General features: G+C 45.2%; 1 protein-coding gene across 1 annotated transcript in view; it reads right to left on the reverse strand.

Annotated features, from left to right (window-relative positions):
- Positions 1-19,401, reverse strand: part of LOC124613835 — a 347,299-nt gene that overhangs the window by 173,075 nt on the left and 154,823 nt on the right. The window contains exon 8 of the mRNA XM_047142557.1: positions 18,207-18,361. Coding sequence (XP_046998513.1) covers positions 18,207-18,361 — 155 coding nt within the window. The remainder of the gene's footprint in view (positions 1-18,206; positions 18,362-19,401) is intronic.

Raw genomic sequence — 19,401 nt, forward strand, 5'->3', positions numbered from 1 at the left:
ATGACATGTTTTACAGGCACGAAAAAGAAACAAACAAACATCCAGAGGCTGAATTTGTCCAGTGCTTCGAGATGGTATGAACCGCACTGTCACAAACTTTTCAGGGGGGATAGTCTGTTCTAAAGGGGTGTGATTTTTATACGCAGCTACCGGCCAAAAGCAGTGCTCATATAATTGTTGTAGTTCACTTACGCCCTTTTTCCCCCCCTCGTGCTTGCTGTGACGTAAATATTCCCTACTGTGCTTGTAAGATCAGCTACACGAGAAAGAATCGTAGGGCCAGAGCACCTCCAACTCCCCCCAGCACAATAAAAAGCTTTCCATCCCATTTACAGTCCAAATTAACAGTCGGCATAATTGCGTATGAATGCGTTAAGGCACTGATGTTAGTTCATCTTGAAATAACTTTCTTGGTACCGCTAATTTTCAGGGTTCCTTTCATATGCATTTCCTCTTCAAATTGCAATTGATCGGAGCTGAAAAAAATTCCTTACTCATACCTGCCAACTTTCAAAAACAGAAATCCAGAAGATCCCAAATCGCAAAAATTTAACGCGTACATGCGTCGCAAGGTGCTCAGACATAGCGAGAAAAGGCTACAGAGAAAGAGATTACAGATAATGTTAACACATATGATGTAGGCTACCTTTTAAGATCACTATTTTCGAACTGTGAATTAGGTACTTACAAAATGGCTCTGAGCACTATGGGACTTAACTGCTGAGGTCATCAGTACCCTAGAACTTAGAACTACTTAAACCTAACTAATCTAAGGACATCACACACATCCATGCTCGAGGCAAGATTCGAACCTGCGACCGTAGCGGTCGCGCGGTTCCAGACTGTAGCGCCTAGAACCGTTCGACCACTCCAGCCGGCTTAGGTACTTACAAAAGTTACTTGCTTTTGAGTATTCATTTTTGTTACTTAACATTGGGAACAGTTTACACACTACACAAAAATGAGCTTTTCTGCTCTTGAGCTTGCAAGCCACAATATGAATGACACTGTCAAAACTACTAAACTGAACATTCATTTACACTTATTTGCAAAATTTTCTCAAGTTCACAAAACACAGACTGCAGAGGAGAGATGAAGATGAGTAGCTATCTTCGCTTTCTTTAGGAATTCTGAAGGGAAACTATTCGTGTAACCTGGACCACTGATTCTTGTTTTCAAAACAGAAATGGATCCCAGAGTTTCATTCGACACGGAGGACCTAAACTGCGATTCTTCATCACCAAGCTGAACACACGCTCACACTCAGGACTGCTGTGCGGTAGAGTTAAAACAGAAAGCTTCAGCCTGGATAACCTATCGTACTTAGGAACACCGTCCGCTCCACGAATGCTCATCAAGCCAACCCATTTGGTATCATCTGTCAAGTTCTCGCTCTCAACAGTAGCAGAATCATCACCCTGTAAAATGAATCAATTTTCCTACTGCCATATTTCATTTTCGTATTGGAGACTTGTTTAACGGATTTAATATGATTCTTTAATTCAGTTCCTCATCAGTAAGCAATGTTTACATCACACAAACACATGGAACAAAATGCGAATGCTTCATCTTTCCGTAATCGCATAATACACGGAAATTCAGCAGAATATGCATCCTTTAAAGACTGATGATATCGTTTCTTCGTTGAACTCATCACAAAAACACTAAATCGAACAAAAATTTGTCACACAACTGCACGAATACCGGAACATACAGAAAACACCGCATAAAAGCAAGCATAAACAAATCTTTCCCGCTAACATGCAGTCGAAGCACAAAGAGAATGCAGCAATAAACTGAGATGTGATTATCGATAGAACGTTCGATCAACTTTCGCCGGCAGTGTTTCAAACACATAGAGTTGATGACGAAATCCCAGCGATATGCTGGGAAAAGGGATTATCGATAATATTATCGATCGACTTTCCGTCGAATTTCAAATACTCGCACCTCAGAGTAGCAGCTATTAGCGAAACTCAAAACTGAAATGCGATATGAATGCCGCGCGGGATTAGCAGGGCGGTCTTAGGCGCTGCAGTCATGGACTGTGCGGCTGGTCCCGGCGGAGGTTCGAGTCCTCCCTCGGGAATGGATGTGTGTGTTTCTCCTTAGGATACTTTAGGTTAGGTAGTGTGTAAGCTTAGGGACTGATGCCCTTAGCAGTTAAGTCCCATAAGATTTCACACACATTTGAACATTTCTTTTGCGGTATGAATGCAATGGGCGGGAAAAAGCCCGTGAGCTGAAAATCCGAAAAAAAACTATGTTCATCCGGGAAAATGAAATACTAGCCCAAAATCCGGAAATCTTCTGGGAAAACCGTAAAACTTGGCAGGTATGCTTATTTAATGATGGGATAAGTTTGTTTATCTCATCTACAAATTTTCGTATTTTCCACAGTTTGCTGTGCATCGTCAAGTTGACGCTTTGTTTGATATTTCCTTATCTTATATCTTCCAATTCGTTAGCACTGTTTGAAGATGTGCAACCATCCACTACTTCCCTCGCAATCACTGTAATCTGTGTCGCTCGCTACTTCATGAGCATAACGTGCTAGGTGACTGTCATGCACGCCCAATAAACTGTATCGAGCAAATATTTTGAAAATCGCAACATGGAATGTACGAGGAATGGGGAAAACGACGATCAATTTAGTACGCTACTGTACGAAAGAGCGATTAACATAGCAATTGTGGCAGAGGTAAAAAAGAAAAAGTGTGAAAGAACTATATGATTCTGTAGTACATGGCGACGTAACCCGACCACGAGAGCCAAATGCGGTGTCACAGTGGTCCTTGTTAACTAAGTGTCGGAAAACAAAATACAAAGTAACCCATAAATTACATCAACGAATTGATAATAACAATACGACTGAAAATAGCCAGAGGAAGTGTACGCACCAGAAAATGGAAAGAAAATAGAAGCTCTAACGTTCCGTCAAGAATTACACGAATAAGCCAACAAAATAAATAGTACAAACGAATATCTTATTATCGGAGGCTATCTAAATTCAAGAATATATACACTGAAGCGCCAAATAAACTGGTACAGGCATGCGCATTCAAATACAGAGACATGTAAACAGATAGAATACGGCGCTGCGGTCGGCAACGCCTGTATAAGACAACAGTCCGGCGCAGTTATTAGATCGGCTACTGCTGCTACAATGGCAGGTTATCAAGATGTAAGTGAGTTTGAGCGTGGTGTTATAGTCGGCGCACGAGCGATGGGACACAGCATCTCCGAAGTAGCGATGAAGTGGGGATTTTCCGATACGACGATTTCACGGACGACGATTTCACGGGTGTACCGTGAATATCAGAAATCCGGTAAAACATGAAATCTCTGACGTCGCTGCTGCCGGAAAAAGATCCAGCAAGAACGGGACCAACGACGACTGAAGAGAATCGTTCAACGTGACAGAAGTGCAACCCTTCCGCAAATTGCAGCAGATTTCAATGCTCGGCCATCAACAAGTGTTAAAATAGAATGATCATATAAAGTTGATCGTCGGTAAAGCAGATGCCAGACTGAGATTCATTGGAAGAATCCTAAGGAAATGCAATCCGAAAACAAAGGAAGTAGGTTACAGTACGCTTGTTCGCCCACTGCTTGAATACTGCTCAGCAGTGTGGGATCCGTTCCAGATAGGGTTGATAGCAGAGATAGAGAAGATCCAACGGAGAGCAGCGCGCTTCATTACAGGATCATTTAGTAATCGCGAAAGCGTTACGGAGATGATAGATCAGTGGAAGTCTCTGCAGGAGAGACGCTCAGTAGCTCGGTACGGGCTTTTGTTAAAGTTTCGGGAACATACCTTCACCGAAGAGTCAAACAGTATATTGCTCCCTCCCACGTATATCTCGCGAAGAGACCGTGAGGATAAAATCAGAGAGATTAGAGCCCACACAGAGGCATACCGACAAACCTTCTTTCCACGAACAATACGAGACTGGAATAGAAGAGAGAACCGATAGAGTTACTCAGGGTACCCTCCGCCACACACCGTCAGGTGGCTTGCGGAGTATGGATGTAGATGTAGAAGTGTCAGCGTGAAAACCATTCAACGAAACATCATCGATATGGCCTTTCGAAGCCGAAGGTCCACTCGTGTACCCTTGGTGACTGCACGACACAAAACTTTACGCCTCGCCTGGGCCCGTCAACACCGACATTGGACTGTTGATAACTGCAAACGTGTTGCCTGGTTGGTCGAGTCTCGTTTCAAATTGTATCGAGCGGATGGACGTGTACGGACATGGAGACAACCTCTTGGACCCAGGGACCCCGCATGTCACCGGGCGATTGTTCAACCTGGTGGAGGCTCTCTAAAGGTGTGTGGCGTGTGCAGTTGCACTGATATGGGACCCCTGACACGTATAGGTACGTAAGTATCCTGTTTGATCACCTGCATCCATTCGTGTCCATCCTGCATACCGACAGGCTTGGGCAATTACAGGAGGACAATGCAACACCCTACACGTCCAGAATTGCTACAGAGTGGCTCCAGGAACACTCTTCTGAGTTTAAACACTTCCACAGGCCACCGAACTGCTTAAACATGAACATTATTGAGCATATCTGAGATGCCTTGCAACGAGCTGTTCAGAGGAGATCGCCACCCCCTCGTACACTTACGAATTTATAGACAGCCCTGCAGGATTCATGGTGTCAGTTCCCTTCAGCAGTACTTCAGACATTAGTCGAGTCCATGCCACGTCGTATTGCGGCACTTCTGGGTGTTCGCGGGGGCCCTACACGATATTAGGCGGGTGTACCTATTTCTCTGGCTCTGCAACGTACCTCACCAATAAAAGAAGTATTCGGAAAATATGTGAGAACCATCATAAGCAGCAATAAACAAGAATTAAGAACCTTTCCAATTCACAGTGGTTTGAAGACAGCAAAAGGTTGCTTTAGGGAAAAAAAGATATTGATAAATATACATGGCCTGCTAGAGGTAGATAATAGATTACATTAGATTACATTATGGCCAACAAAAAGCTAAGTTCGTTTGTGCAGAGTCTACAGACAAAGTGACCTCACCTCTAACCACTTCCTGGCAGTTGGCGTGATAAATGTCTTCCCTCTCGGTGGTAGAAGGTGAACACCGATCAGAAACCAACGTTGATGAAGTCTGTATATTTATTACAACACTGAAGCATAAAACACGTTAACCGTAGAAGACCAGAACAGTACGTTATAAGCTCAGCGGCAAGCGATGACATCAACAAGAAATGGTATAACATAAGAGAAATCATCAGACAAACAGCGACGAAGGCCCTACGAAAGAAAAAAGAACTAGAAGTGGGAGGGTTCCGAGGATATGGAACGAAGACGCCGAAATAGCAGTAAAGGGGAAACAAAACGTATACTCAACGGAAGAATTAGAAAAGCTATGACGAGTCTTGGGACAAGTTAGTATATAACATTAGAAAATGATTTTCATGGTAGGCAGGAAGCAGCATACGAACTCAGAAGAACTGAAACAGAAAAAAATAGTGCCTGATCACACGTAGTTGACAAGGTTACTTGGAATGACCATTATCAGGAGCTAGGAAGGGCCGAAAACAAACCAGCGGACAACTCCTCCGAAGGACGTAGTGAAATTTACCAAGTAGACGAAATAACCATGGATGAGCCATATGAAGCCCTGTGACAAATGAGAAAGAGAAAAGCCACTGGAAATGGCAGAATTAACACAGAGCTACTAAAGTATAATCAACGCGGAAATTACACTCATTGAAAATACTGAGTACCTGCTCGAAAGCGAAGTCAATTCCACACTCTCGGACCACAGCTGAAGTAAGAAATCAGACAGCAATAACTGTCGAGGAATAGCCCATCTTAAGAACTATTACAAGCTATAAGCATGAATAATCAACAATAGTCTTAAAATGAGAGCCGTGGCACTACCATTAGGAGATCGGAGTGTGTTGAGGAAAGGAAGATCTTGTAGTTCCAGTACTACTGTAAAACGACAAACCGTAGAAAGAGGAGGGAATTCAGTATGGAAACATACACTCCTGGAAATTGAAATAAGAACACCGTGAATTCATTGTCCCAGGAAGGGGAAACTTTATTGACACATTCCTGGGGTCAGATACATCACATGATCACACTGACAGAACCACAGGCACATAGACACAGGCAACAGAGCATGCACAATGTCGGCACTAGTACAGTGTATATCCACCTTTCGCAGCAATGCAGGCTGCTATTCTCCCATGGAGACGATCGTAGAGATGCTGGATGCAGTCCTGTGGAACGGCTTGCCATGCCATTTCCATCTGGCGCCTCAGTTGGACCAGCGTTCGTGCTGGACGTGCAGACCGCGTGAGACGACGCTTCATCCAGTCCCAAACATGCTCAATGGGGGACAGATCCGGAGATCTTGCTGGCCAGGGTAGTTGACTTACACCTTCTAGAGCACGTTGGGTGGCACGGGATACATGCGGACGTGCATTGTCCTGTTGGAACAGCAAGTTCCCTTGCCGGTCTAGGAATGGTAGAACGATGGGTTCGATGACGGTTTGGATGTACCGTGCACTATTCAGTGTCCCCTCGACGATCACCAGTGGTGTACGGCCAGTGTAGGAGATCGCTCCCCACACCATGATGCCGGGTGTTGGCCCTGTGTGCCTCGGTCGTATGCAGTCCTGATTGTGGCGCTCACCTGCACGGCGCCAAACACGCATACGACCATCATTGGCACCAACGCAGAAGCGACTCTCATCGCTGAAGACGACACGTCTCCATTCGTCCCTCCATTCACGCCTGTCGCGACACCACTGGAGGCGGGCTGCACGATGTTGGGGCGTGAGCGGAAGACGGCCTAACGGTGTGCGGGACCGTAGCCCAGCTTCATGGAGACGGTTGCGAATGGTTCTCGCCGATACCCCAGGAGCAACAGTGTCCCTAATTTGCTGGGAAGTGGCGGTGCGGTCCCCTACGGCACTGCGTAGGATCCTACGGTATTGGCGTGCATCCGTGGTTCGCTGCGGTCCGGTCCCAGGTCGACGGGCACGTGCACCTTCCGCCGACCACTGGCGACAACATCGATGTACTGTGGAGACCTCACGCCCCACATGTTGAGCAATTCGGCGGTACGTCCACCCGGCCTCCCGCATGCCCACTATACGCCCTCGCTCAAAGTCCGTCAACTGCACATACGGTTCACGTCCACGCTGTCGCGGCATGCTACCAGTGTTAAAGACTGCGATGGAGCTCCGTATGCCACGGCAAACTGGCTGACACTGACGGCGGCGGTGCACAAATGCTGCGCAGCTAGCGCCATTCGACGGCCAACACCGCGGTTCCTGGTGTGTCCGCTGTGTCGTGCGTGTGATCATTGCTTGTACAGCCCTCTCGCAGTGTGCGGAGCAAGTATGGTGGGTCTGACACACCGGTGTCAATGTGTTCTTTTTTCCATTTCCAGGAGTGTATATTTATGTTATAGACTATGAGAAATCTTTAGAACACGTCTGCCAACATGTCTTATAGGATAGTTTAGAAAGACGAGGGTACACCGAAGACTTAATACAGGTTGTTAAAAGCCCGTACCATGGTCCATAAGAAACACAAGTAGAAAGAAGACTGGAACCGTAACGATAAATACAGGTTTATAGCCCACAATTTTACTATCTGTGTGGGGGATTAAACAGCTCTAGAATAATTAGATGAACACCACATGTTTTCTGACAACCAAATAATTTTACCTGAAAGTGAAGAAGATCTGGAAAGGGCAATAAATCTATTATACGCATTGTGGACGATGGTCTGTGATTGTGGTTTAAGTTTTGAGCTTATTAGGTGTCATGTGCGACCAATCACTTTCTGAATTTGATACGGTTTATAGTACCATTAACTAGTTTTCGAACCACTGCAGGCTCATTATCAGTTGGAAGTATTACACAAACATTATTTTCTGTACCATGTGTGGCTACACGCTATGGTCGTTGCGCTGGAGAAGAAAACGAAAATTTAGGCATTAGTTAACGAAACAGGTACGAAACGAAATGACCGTTATCCTTTAGGATATTTACACTGCATGACTTCTTGGTATCAACGAGAAATTAATTTCCGTACTGTGCAATTTAGTCAGCTTACGCACTTACAGCATGTACTTGCACAGGAAACGAACACTAATTATAAATGCAAAAAGTTTGCTGGTTATTGTATTTTGCCACATCGTTATCTTCAACATGAGATACATTGGTAACACAACAAAACATTTACGAACACTGATAATCAACGCAAGTCTGCAAGATGTAGGCATTCCATATGTTCGCAACATACATATGATATAGATGAAAAATTACAGACAAACAAATATAGTGAGGTATTGTTTACATAAATAAAATAGTGAACTAGTAACTAACGTATGTATCAGTCACAAATGAATATGGAAAGTTTTAGGCGTGTACATGAATTGGGCTTCTGAGTACGGAAACATGACAATCGAAAATAATAAATAACACAAGAGTTATGAGTAAATTAAAGAGTGAAATAGCTGAAAAAAGAATAAAAAATGTAATATTTGCAATAACACATGGGGGACACGAATGTAAATGGAAAACTGCAGGTGTGAACAAGAGTTGGATGAATAATTCTAGATTGGGAGAATAATAAGTTACGCAGGAGGTAGAAGAAATCACATGACTGCATTTTGTAGGTGTTCTTTTTTTTGCCAGAATGTCTGGGCAATTTCGGAAGAAAGAGTCCTGTATTGATTCAATTTGTTCGTTAAACATTTTATGAGAAGCATTTAGCTTGTGAAGGTAAATCTCTAACTTTTCCATGGAATCCATCCGTAAACCGTTGCCAGTAGGCGTAACACAGGATGTTTGTCATTGATAGCAGCAACAGAATGATAACGATGGTCAGTGTGTGACGCAAAACTGGGCTTGTTTAACATTTAGTTGGAGGACATCCAAGTGCTACTCTCTGTAGCGGGTTGCAAAGTTTCTCCCTGTGTAGAAGCAAGAACAAAAGCATGTGTCGGTCTCTATATTTGGACATATGATTCCACTGCGTAGTGGATTTGTTGGTGTGTATTTTATTATTTGTGTGAGAGGATATCTTTGTAATATGTGGTTTGGAGAGCTTTGCAACCTGATATCACACGTCACTGAGTACGGAAGACTGACAAATTGTGAGTTTTTCTCTTTAGTATGGAATGATAATGATTCTTGCTTACGTTTACTTTGGATTTCTTCCGGTAGGGTGTTTTCGAGGGATAGAATTATATCCTCCATTTTAGCTTATAAACTGAAGTATGTTAATTTCATTAGATGCATTTTCTTCAGTGATCGTGATAAACATACAGTTCACAGTCGACCTGAAGAAAGCGTTTTTATGTTTGTTTGTGTGCACCAGGCGTTGTTAATGGCAACAACAGTGGCAGTCGTTTTTTGTATATCTGGAAGATTTGTTTCTTATTGTGCTCGGAAATACTCATGAAAGGAAATTAATTTCTCCGCTGCCCGAAGTTCAACGGTGAATCGAATCACAATTAAATGTTTCAATGGCCCAAATGAAGAAGTTAATAAATCCGTGTATGAAATTAATAAGATGAATCTAAAGATCTGATTCACAGTTATAAATCAAAAGTGGAGGAAATTGCAGTGCCTAAAAAAAGTGCAACACCCAGAAGAAATGGTCGGATGTCTATGTTACTCCGTACACGGCTAGTATGTAAATGGTTAGAGATGTTATTCCCTATGACAGGCAGACGGCCACCAGACCCCATAATGTTGCGAATGTTCTTACCAGGCTTGGTAGGATATATAAAGAGCATGAACAGCATCAGATATAGAGCAACCACTCTGAAAATGAGATGCTGCGTACACGTATGAGACAGAGTTATCAGCGCCTGGTAGAGTTTGACTGACGCTTCACTGCGCGTCTCCATTTGGCCAGTTGGTCCAGTCGAGCAGTATCCAGAGTTGTGAGGCATTTGGACGTGACGTGGCTCGATGTTAGACTGCATGCGAACGTGAGGGCAGGTGTGTTCGTCTCCGAGGTTCTGGTCGACTACGTCTGCCTACCACAAGGGAGGATCGCAGTACCGTGCTCGACTGAGAAGAAGTAAGGGAAGAGGTCCGAGTCTCACAGCTGTTTGGAGAGGTACAACAGTATCACTCCTGGTGTCTTGGTGTGGGTTGCCATCGGGTATGACTTGGGCCACGGCTGGGGACTCTGACGGCACAACAGTATGCGACGGAAATTCTGTCAACTCTGAGGCGACAGCAGCGTGGAGCCGTTTTTCAACAGCACAGTGCTCGTCCCCACATAGCACTTGCCTCTGATAACTATCCACTTTATGTTGAGGTACCGCCTTGGTCAGCAACATCCCCAATCTGTCCCAGATAGAACATATGTGGGAGCAGCTAGGACATCAACTCCGTCAAACTGCTAGTATCCAGAACGTCAAAAATGAGTTAGAACGACTGTCGACCAAGTTTCCCGGCATATTGACGCCCGCCCCAACAAGAAAAGGGGGGTGGGGGGAGGGTGCAGTGCCATGCTGATAACTGGGTTCATACTGCCAAGCTCTTGGTTGACTCGATTCTGTAATCACTAAAACAACATCATGTGCTATTTCAACACGCGAAACTTCTTTCTGTTTGCTACTCTGCGTTTGGGCGCTTATTTATTTTGGGAGGCGGTAGCACCCGGGCGCACACACAGCGTGTGTGTGTGTGTGTGTGTGTGTGTGTGTGTGTATGTGTGTGTGTGTGTGCGTGTGCGTGTGTGTGCGTGTGTGTCTGTATACAGGGTGGAGAAGTTGTGTCGCGAAATTTTAATCCTGGATAGCTGTGCCAGTAGGAACCAAAATTACTAATGTTGTGTAGGTAGACAACACACAATTTTTAAACTACGGAAATTTGGCGCCACGCGCTCCAATTGGCCGCGGGATTGTCCTGTTACCGTCCATCGGTTGACGGGCAGCGCTACGGTTGTCGGTTCGCACATACAAACGTCCTTCGCACCGTCAATGGCCCAACGTGGTACACACACGTGTCGAATAGGTCTTGCTGTTTGCTCCACCTCACGTCAGAGGCATTCACAGGTAAGCCTCGCTTCGGCGCGCACACACACACACACACACACACACACACACACACACACGTCATCTGGATTTAGTCAAACAGGAAGCATGGCGGCACAGTATTCGTTGAAAAGCAACGAGATATGCTTTTAGTTTATCGACTAGCCAACAGTAATGAGCATGAACCTCGACGGTTGTATGAGGAACGGTACGCAGCAAGACACCACCCACACCCGCAAACGTTTACAGCAATTCACCGGCGACTTTGCGAAACAGGCACGTTAGCGGGATATCATGGTGATGCTGGAAGACCTCGGACACGACGGGATGGTGCATTTGAAAAGACTGTTCTCGAGCGCTTCGAGGAAGCACCTACAACGTGTACTAAATAAATAAATGTCGTGTGACTAGGATCTCCCGTCGGGTAGACCGTTTGCCAGGTGCAAGTCTTTCGATTTGACGCCACTTCGGCGACTTACGCGTCGATGGGGATGAAATAATGATGATTGGGACAACACAACACCCAGTTCCTGAGCGGAGAAAATCACCGACCCAGCCGGGAATCGAACCCGGGATTGGCCGGCCGAAGTGGCCGTGCGGTTAAAGGCGCTGCAGTCTGGAACCGCAAGACCGCTACGGCCGCAGGTTCGAATCCTGCCACCGAGCGAGGTGGCGCAGTGGGTAGCACACTGGACTCGCATTCGGGAGGACAACGGTTCAATCCCGTCTCCGGCCATCCTGATTTAGGTTTTCCGTGATTTCCCTAAATCACTTCAGGCAAATGCCGGGATGGTTCCTTTGAAAGGGCACGGCCGATTTCCTTCCCCATCCTTCCTTTACCCGAGCTTGCGCTCCGTCTCTAATGACCTCGTTGTCGACGGGACGTTAAACACTAATCTCCTCCTCCTCCTCCTCCTCGAATCCTGCCTCGGGCATGGATGTTTGTGATGTCCTTAGGTTAGTTAGGTTTAACTAGTTCTAAGTTCTAGGGGACTAATGACCTCAGCAGTTGAGTCCCATAGTGCTCAGAGCCATTTGAACCATTTGAACCCGGGATTGACATTCTGTCGCGCTGACCACTCAGCTACTGGGGGCGGACTACAAAGAGTACTCCAGCGGTTGGACGTGTCTAAGTCGTTTTGAGGGATGACGGCCAGCATCCATTTGTTTCTACCTTGCCCAAGACCTAAATCCTGTGGTGGACTATGAACACAGGCTAGAGTTTTGCCGGTGGTTTCTGCGACGTGTTGCACGAGATACCGACTTCCCCGCCATTGTGTTGTTTACCGATGAGTGCACCTTCCATCGGGATGGCCTTTACAACACTCGAAACGTTCATTACTGGGCAAGGGGAAATCCTCGCGTCACGTACGTCCACGGCCACCAGGAACGATTTTCGCTCAACATTTGGACAGGCATTGTGGATGAGCATCTGACTGAGTTGGTCCGTCTACCTTCTCGACTTACCATGGCAAATTTCCTTCTCTTTTTGCAAGAAACTATACCTGACCTGTTGGAAGATGTTCCCCTGGACATATGGCTACGGATGTGGTTGCAGCATGATGGGGCGCCTGCACACAGCAGTCGTGCTGTGCGCGGATATTTAACTGAACTCTTCGACGGCAGCGTAATTGGCAGAGGTGCTCGTAGGACATGGCCCCCGCGAACACCAGACCTCACGTCGCCGGACTTTTTCCTGTGGGGATTCTTCTAGGTTCTAGTTCACCCGCCCGGAAGCGAACCACCTAGAAACGATGAGGAATTAATGGATCGCATTCAACGTGCCGCCAATCACATCAGGGCAATGCCAGGAATCTGTCAAACGGTTCGCCAAAACACCATTTGACCTTACCAAGAGGGTCGCCAGTTCGAGCACCTGCTTTAAGTAAACAATGTCATAGTTACAAAAGAAAAGTCCTTTTCAGGGCCGACACAATTTGTAAAAGACTTTCTGTATGCGAACTAACAGCTGTTGATGGGTTTGCTCCCGGTGCGTCTCATCTTGAAACTGCCTTGGATGTGTCGGGACCCAGGCGGATTCGCCCCCAGGCCCCACAGTGGAAGGCTGGCACGCTACCACCGAGCGTGTGGGCCGCCAGGGATACATCGCGATCTCTGACAGGCAAGGCATTCGTGGTCGTGCGTTGTCCAGAGAATCCAGCAACAGGACAATTTCACGGCCAATCTGAGCGCGTTGCGCCAAGTTTCCGTAGTTTAAAAATTGTGCGTTGTTGACCTACACAACGTTAGTAATGTATGTTTTACTGGCATTAGCTATCAAGGGTTAAAATTTCGTGACAACTTTTCTCCACCCAGTACACCCAAGTATATATACACACACTGAAGCGCCAAAGAAACTGGTATATTCATACTGAGAAACGTAAAAGGGCAGAATACGGCACTGTGGTCGCCAATACGTAAATAAGACAACAAGCGTCTCGCGCAGTTGTTGGTTATCAAGATTTAAGTGAGTTTGAATGTGGTGTCATAGTCAGCGCACGAGCAATGGGACACAGGATCTCCGAGGTAGTGATGAAGTGGGGATTTTCCCGTACGACCATTTCACGGCTGTATCGCGAATATCAGGAATCCGGTAAAACATCGAATGCCCAACATCGGTGAACCAGAAAAAGTTCCTGCAAGAATGGGACAAACGACGACTGAAGAGAACCGTTGAACGTGACCATAGTGTAACGCTTCCGCAAATCGCAGCACATTTCAGTGTTGGGCCCTCAACAAGTGTCAGAGTGCGAACCATTCAACGAAACATCACCGATATGGGCTTTCGGAGCCACAGGCCCACTTGTGTACCCTCGATGACTGCTCAAGACAAAGCTTTACGCCTCACCTGGGCCCATCAACACACCGACATTGGACAGCTGATGACTGGAAACATGTTGCCTGATCGGACGAGTCTCGTTTCAAATTGTATCGAGCGGATGGACGTGTACAGGTATGGAGACAACCTCATGAATCCATGGACCCTGCATGTCAGCAGAGGACTGTTCAAGATGATGGAGGCTCTGTAATGGTGTGGGGCATAATACGTTTAGATACGACTTTGACGGGTGACACGTACGTAAGAATCTTGTCTGATCACCTGCATCCATTCATGTCCATCGTGCATTCTGATGGACTTGGGCAATTCCAGCATATCAATGCGACAACCCGCACGTCCACATTTTCTATAGACTGACTCCAGAAACACTCTTCTAAGTTTAAACACTTCCACCGGCCACCGAACTGCCCAAACATGAACATTATTGAACACATCTTGGATTCCTTGCAACATGCTGTTCAAAAGAGATCTACACCCCCTCGTAGTCTTCCGGACTTATACAGGGTGTTACAAAAAGGTACGCCAAAACTTTCAGGAAAAATTCCTCACACACAAAGAAAGAAAATATGTTATGTGGAAATGTGTCCGGAAACGCTTATTTTCCATGTTAGAGCTCATTTTATTACTTGTCTTCGTATCACATTAATCATGGAATAGAAACACACAGCAACAGAACGTACCAGAGTGACTTCAAACACTTTGTTACAGGAAATATTCTAAATGTCCTCCGTTAGCGAGGATACATGCATCCACCCTCCGTCGCATGGAATCCCTGATGCGCTGATGCAGCCCTGGAGAATGGCGCATTGTATCACAGCCGTCCACAATACGAGCACAAAGAGTCTCTACATTTGGTACCGGGGTTGCGTAGACAACAGCTTTCAAATGCACCATAAATGAAAGTCAAGAGGGTTGAGGTCAGGAGAGCGTGGAGGCCATGGAATTGGTCCGCCCCTACCAATCCATCGGTCACCAAATCTGTTGTTGAGAAGTGTACAAACACTTCGACTGAAATATGCAGGAGCTCCATCGTGCATGAACCACATGTTAAATCGTACTTGTAAACGCACATGTTCTAGCAGCACAGGTAGAGCATCCCGTATGAAATCATGGCGGTGAATCGAGGAAGTACAGTACATACTGACGAAACTAAAATGAGCTCCATCATGGAAATTAAGCGTTTCCGGACACATGTCCACATAACATCTTTTCTTTATTTGTGTGTGAGGAATGATTCCTGAAAGTTTGGCCGTACCTTTTTGTAACACCCTGTAGACAACCCTGCAGGATTCATGGTGTCAATTCCACCCAGCACTACTCCAGACATTAGTCGAGTCCTGGCCACGTGTTGCGGCGCGTCTGCACGCTCACTGGGGCCCTACATGATACTCGCTCTTGTCTGGAATATCATGTTGTGCTGCTCCTGCTTCCTTCATGTTCATTTTTAATTGCAGCTATCCATTCTGTTGTTTCAAATTCTACGAGGGCTGTTTGTTTTTCAACCTCCGGTAGGCTATAAATAAAAGACAAGTTCATAGAAAGCTATTATTTATTACCGAAAGTTTTGTACATTTATGGTTACTTCTCAACATAATCACCGAAAAGATTGAGACATTTATCGTACCTGTGGACAAGCTTTGCAATACCTTCTTCAAAAAATGTTGTCGCCAATGATTGCAAATGAGCATTGACGCAGTTTTGAAGATCTTCTTTGGTTTGAAAGTGCTCCCCTCATAGCCACGTCTTCAGTTGAGGGAAAAGGTGAAAGTCGCTGGGTGCCAAGTCAGTACTGTACGGCGGATGATCGAAAATGTCGCATTGAAATTGTTCAAGGAGCCGTTGGGTTGTGCCAGCAGTGTGTGGACAAGCGTTGTCTTGAAGTCAGCATTCCTCTTCGTTTGTTTTGAATGGCTCTCTGCAAACGTTGTAAAGTTTCACAATAAGCAGCTGCATTGATAGTAGTTCCGGGCTGCCGTCCACTGGGACGGCGATAAGCGAAGTAAGTGGAGTACAGAGTGCAGAGCAGAAGAAGTCTCAGAATAGTCCAGTTGCTAGCAGAGTCGGAGTCCAGTTGAGGACAATCCCAGTGTTGTGACGTCGCGGTAGCGCTATCCAGGGCGGGACTGCATGAGGGTGGTCCGCGTGATCTTGTTGGGAAGCCATGGAGGAGCGGCACAGGATTGTGCCTGCCGCCGGCGAGGTGTAGGCATTGATGGTACCACAAATCTGGCCCTTTTTTTTTAACATAGCCGAATAAATGATCGTATACTTTCAGTTTCTTTACTTATTGTTAGTCTGTGTGTTCCTTCTTCAGCATAATTTGGACCTAAAATTTTCCTGGTTACTTCTAGTTCTCTCTTTTGGATTTCTTCAGTATCCCTCTTTCTGTTTGAAATTACTGTTTCACCTCCATAGAGAAACTCTGGTTCGATGACTGCGTTGCAGTGCTTCAAAATGGTTCAAATGGCTCTGAGCACTATGGGACTTAACTGCTTAGGTCATCAGTCCCCTAGAACTTAGAACTACTTAAACCTAACTAACCTAAGGACATCACACACATCCATGCCCGAGGCAGGATTCGAACCTGCGACCGTAGCGGTCGCGCGGCTCCAGACTGTAGCGCCTAGAACCGCTCGGCCACTCCGGCCGGCTGCAGTGCTTCAGTTTAGTATATTTTCAGATGCAATTTTTTTTTCATTAAATATGCGTACTGTAAGCTTAAATTCTGATTCCATTTTCTGACGACTAATTGCGCAACAAATTTTCTCCAGGGCTGTTTCCTGAATGGTTTCGCCTAAATATTCGGACTGAGATACTCTTTCGCTTTTTCCGTGTTCAGTTACAACAATTTTGGGCGACACGTAGTTTCTATACACGTTTTTAGTTTTTTGAAATGACTTTGGAGACCGTTTGTTTTTTCTGTTTCTTCACCAATTTCTGTTGGATTTTGCTCTATTTTAGTGTCCTGTCATATTAGTACCAGGTCGTCTGCAAAGGATAGGCAATCCATTCTAATACTGATTGATGCGTCCGTCAATTTTAAGCTCTGATTTCGTTTTCGCCACTATTGTGTTACTTTTCCTAAGATACAGTTGGAAAGCAATACAGAGAGGTCTTTACCTTGTCTCACTCTTGTTTAAATTTCAGAATTTTCCGTAATTTATTCCCTGGATGTTATCTTAGATTTTGTACCGTTTAGTGTTTCACTAATAATTGCTACAGGCTTGAGACTCTCTCAGAATTTGGAACGCCAATTTACAGTCCACTGAATCATAAGCTTTTTTTAAAAAAATCTTACGGAACGCAGTTTTTTTTTTTTTTTGGAAATTCTATTTGCTCTGAAACCTGCTTGATATTCATCAGTTTATATATAGCAAAATCTGCACAAAATGGCTCATTGAAACAAAAGATGATATTGAAGAAATGGAAATTACAGAAGATAACATAACCAGCCGAGAACAGTCAGAAACATAATTAAAAAACATACACCTAAAGAAAAACATACGGAAAAGTTAACAAATAGATGTTCGGAAGAATTCAAGGGAGAACACAGAGAGTATATGAAGAGAATTTCGGAAGAACGAAAGAATAGCTACTCAAGTTCAAACGGTCTCTTAAAACATGTATCTGTGAGGGTTACCGAATCCTACTGTGATATACTGAATCGTACTGAAAGTCGCCACTCAGTGTTATTGTGAACTGTACAAATGACATTTGATTCGTAAGACACGTCGTAATTCCGATATCGGATTTTGTTCGTGCCCCAAAAATGACGTCACGAGCCGTCATAATTAAAGAAGCCGCCTCAGCAGCAGACGACCAGCTGCAGGCATTTCCAGGGAGTTGTAGGGAGTTAGGCCCGTCACTAACGTACTGATGGGGGCAATCATTTAACATAATTTCATTCTAATGAATTCTGGAATCACTGACTACATGCTGAATTATAGCAATATACTTTTAATTTGAGTTCAATGATAATAAACAAACATTGAAAAGACTTTTTGTTTGTCTTTCAATCGTTTCAAATCACCTGAGTGATAACCGCGGACTTATACCGGTGGGCGTAACAAGTCAGGATCAGAATAAATATATCCACGTGATTGGTGGATTTAGGAATCTGTTGATTGGGGGGGGGGGGGTGCCCCGGTTGTAATTACGTTTAATCGCTGGCAACATAATTCAGTGATACGTAGCGTGAATGGAAGCGATGAATACACCCACATCGATCCAGTAGCGGACGTACAAGAGCGATGGGAGGTGAGTAGCTCCACGGCAGTAGATACTGTTGTTCAAAAGGAAGCGACGGTGCGTTACCTGGACAATGTCCCCCACAGTCGTGTCCAGCCCCTGGAAGATGACGGTCTTCTGCAGCAGCCGCTCCTGGGACGCGGTGTCCAGCTGGAGCAGCGAAAACTGGTCGTCGTGTCGAGTCCAGCCCTCTGTCGCGTCAGGAGGCACCCCGTCTGCGTCTGGATGAACATCAGACGCTAGTGTTTACAGCTGAGGCAGAAAGGCTTGACTTCACAGAAAAAAAAAATCGGTTAGGTTACTGGAGGGTCCAAGGTGGTGATTCAAGTGAAAATTCTGTGAGTACAGTTTGTTAACTAGAATAAAATACTGGGTGTTCAGAAAGCAACTATGCAGTGCCATGTTGTGGTGTGTTAAGTAATGACTGATATGATTGTCAATTATTAATAAAACTTTTCCCATTGTTTAACATATTTAAACCATATTTGACCAGGTATTTGTGTTTGTTCGCAGGTCCGGTTTCATTAAAGACCAACGTCTTGTGTGACATAATTGTGATCCAGGTCATCATGCTGTTTCACAGAGGAAGACTGCACTGTAGTTCCTTCTCTAGATTGTCGCACACATGACAAAATGGTAGATATCGGAACAGCTGACAGAGGGATAGAAAAACAATTAAAATCTCTCAAAAGAGGAAAGGCCGCTGGACCTGATGGGACACCAGTTCAATTTTACACAGAGTACGCGAAGGAACTTGCCCCCTTCTTGCAGCGGTGTACCGTAGATCTCTAGAAGAGTGTAGCGTTCCAAAAAATTGGAAAAGGTCACAGGTCATCACCGTTTTCGAGAAGGGACGTCGCACAGATGTGCAGAACTATAGACCTATATCTCTAACGTCGATCAGTTGTAGAATTTTGGAACACGTATCATGTTCGAGTATAATGACTTTTCTGGGGACTAGAAATCTACTCTGTAGGAATCAGCATGGGTTTCGAAAAAGACGATCGTGTGAAACCCACCAGCTCGCGTTATTGGTCCACGAGACTCAGAGGGCCACAGATACGGGTTCCCAGGTAGATGCCGCGTTTCTTGACTTCCGTAAGGCGTTTGATACAGTTCCCCACAGTCGTTTAATGAACAAAGTAAGAGCATATGGACTATCAGACCAATTGTGTGATTGGATTGAAGAGTTCGTAGATAACAGAACGCAGCACATTCTCAATGGAGAGAAGTCCTCTGAAGTAAGAGTGATTTCAGGTGT

The sequence above is a fragment of the Schistocerca americana genome, chromosome 4 (genome assembly GCF_021461395.2).
Source record: "Schistocerca americana isolate TAMUIC-IGC-003095 chromosome 4, iqSchAmer2.1, whole genome shotgun sequence".
Classification (NCBI taxonomy): domain Eukaryota; kingdom Metazoa; phylum Arthropoda; class Insecta; order Orthoptera; family Acrididae; genus Schistocerca; species Schistocerca americana.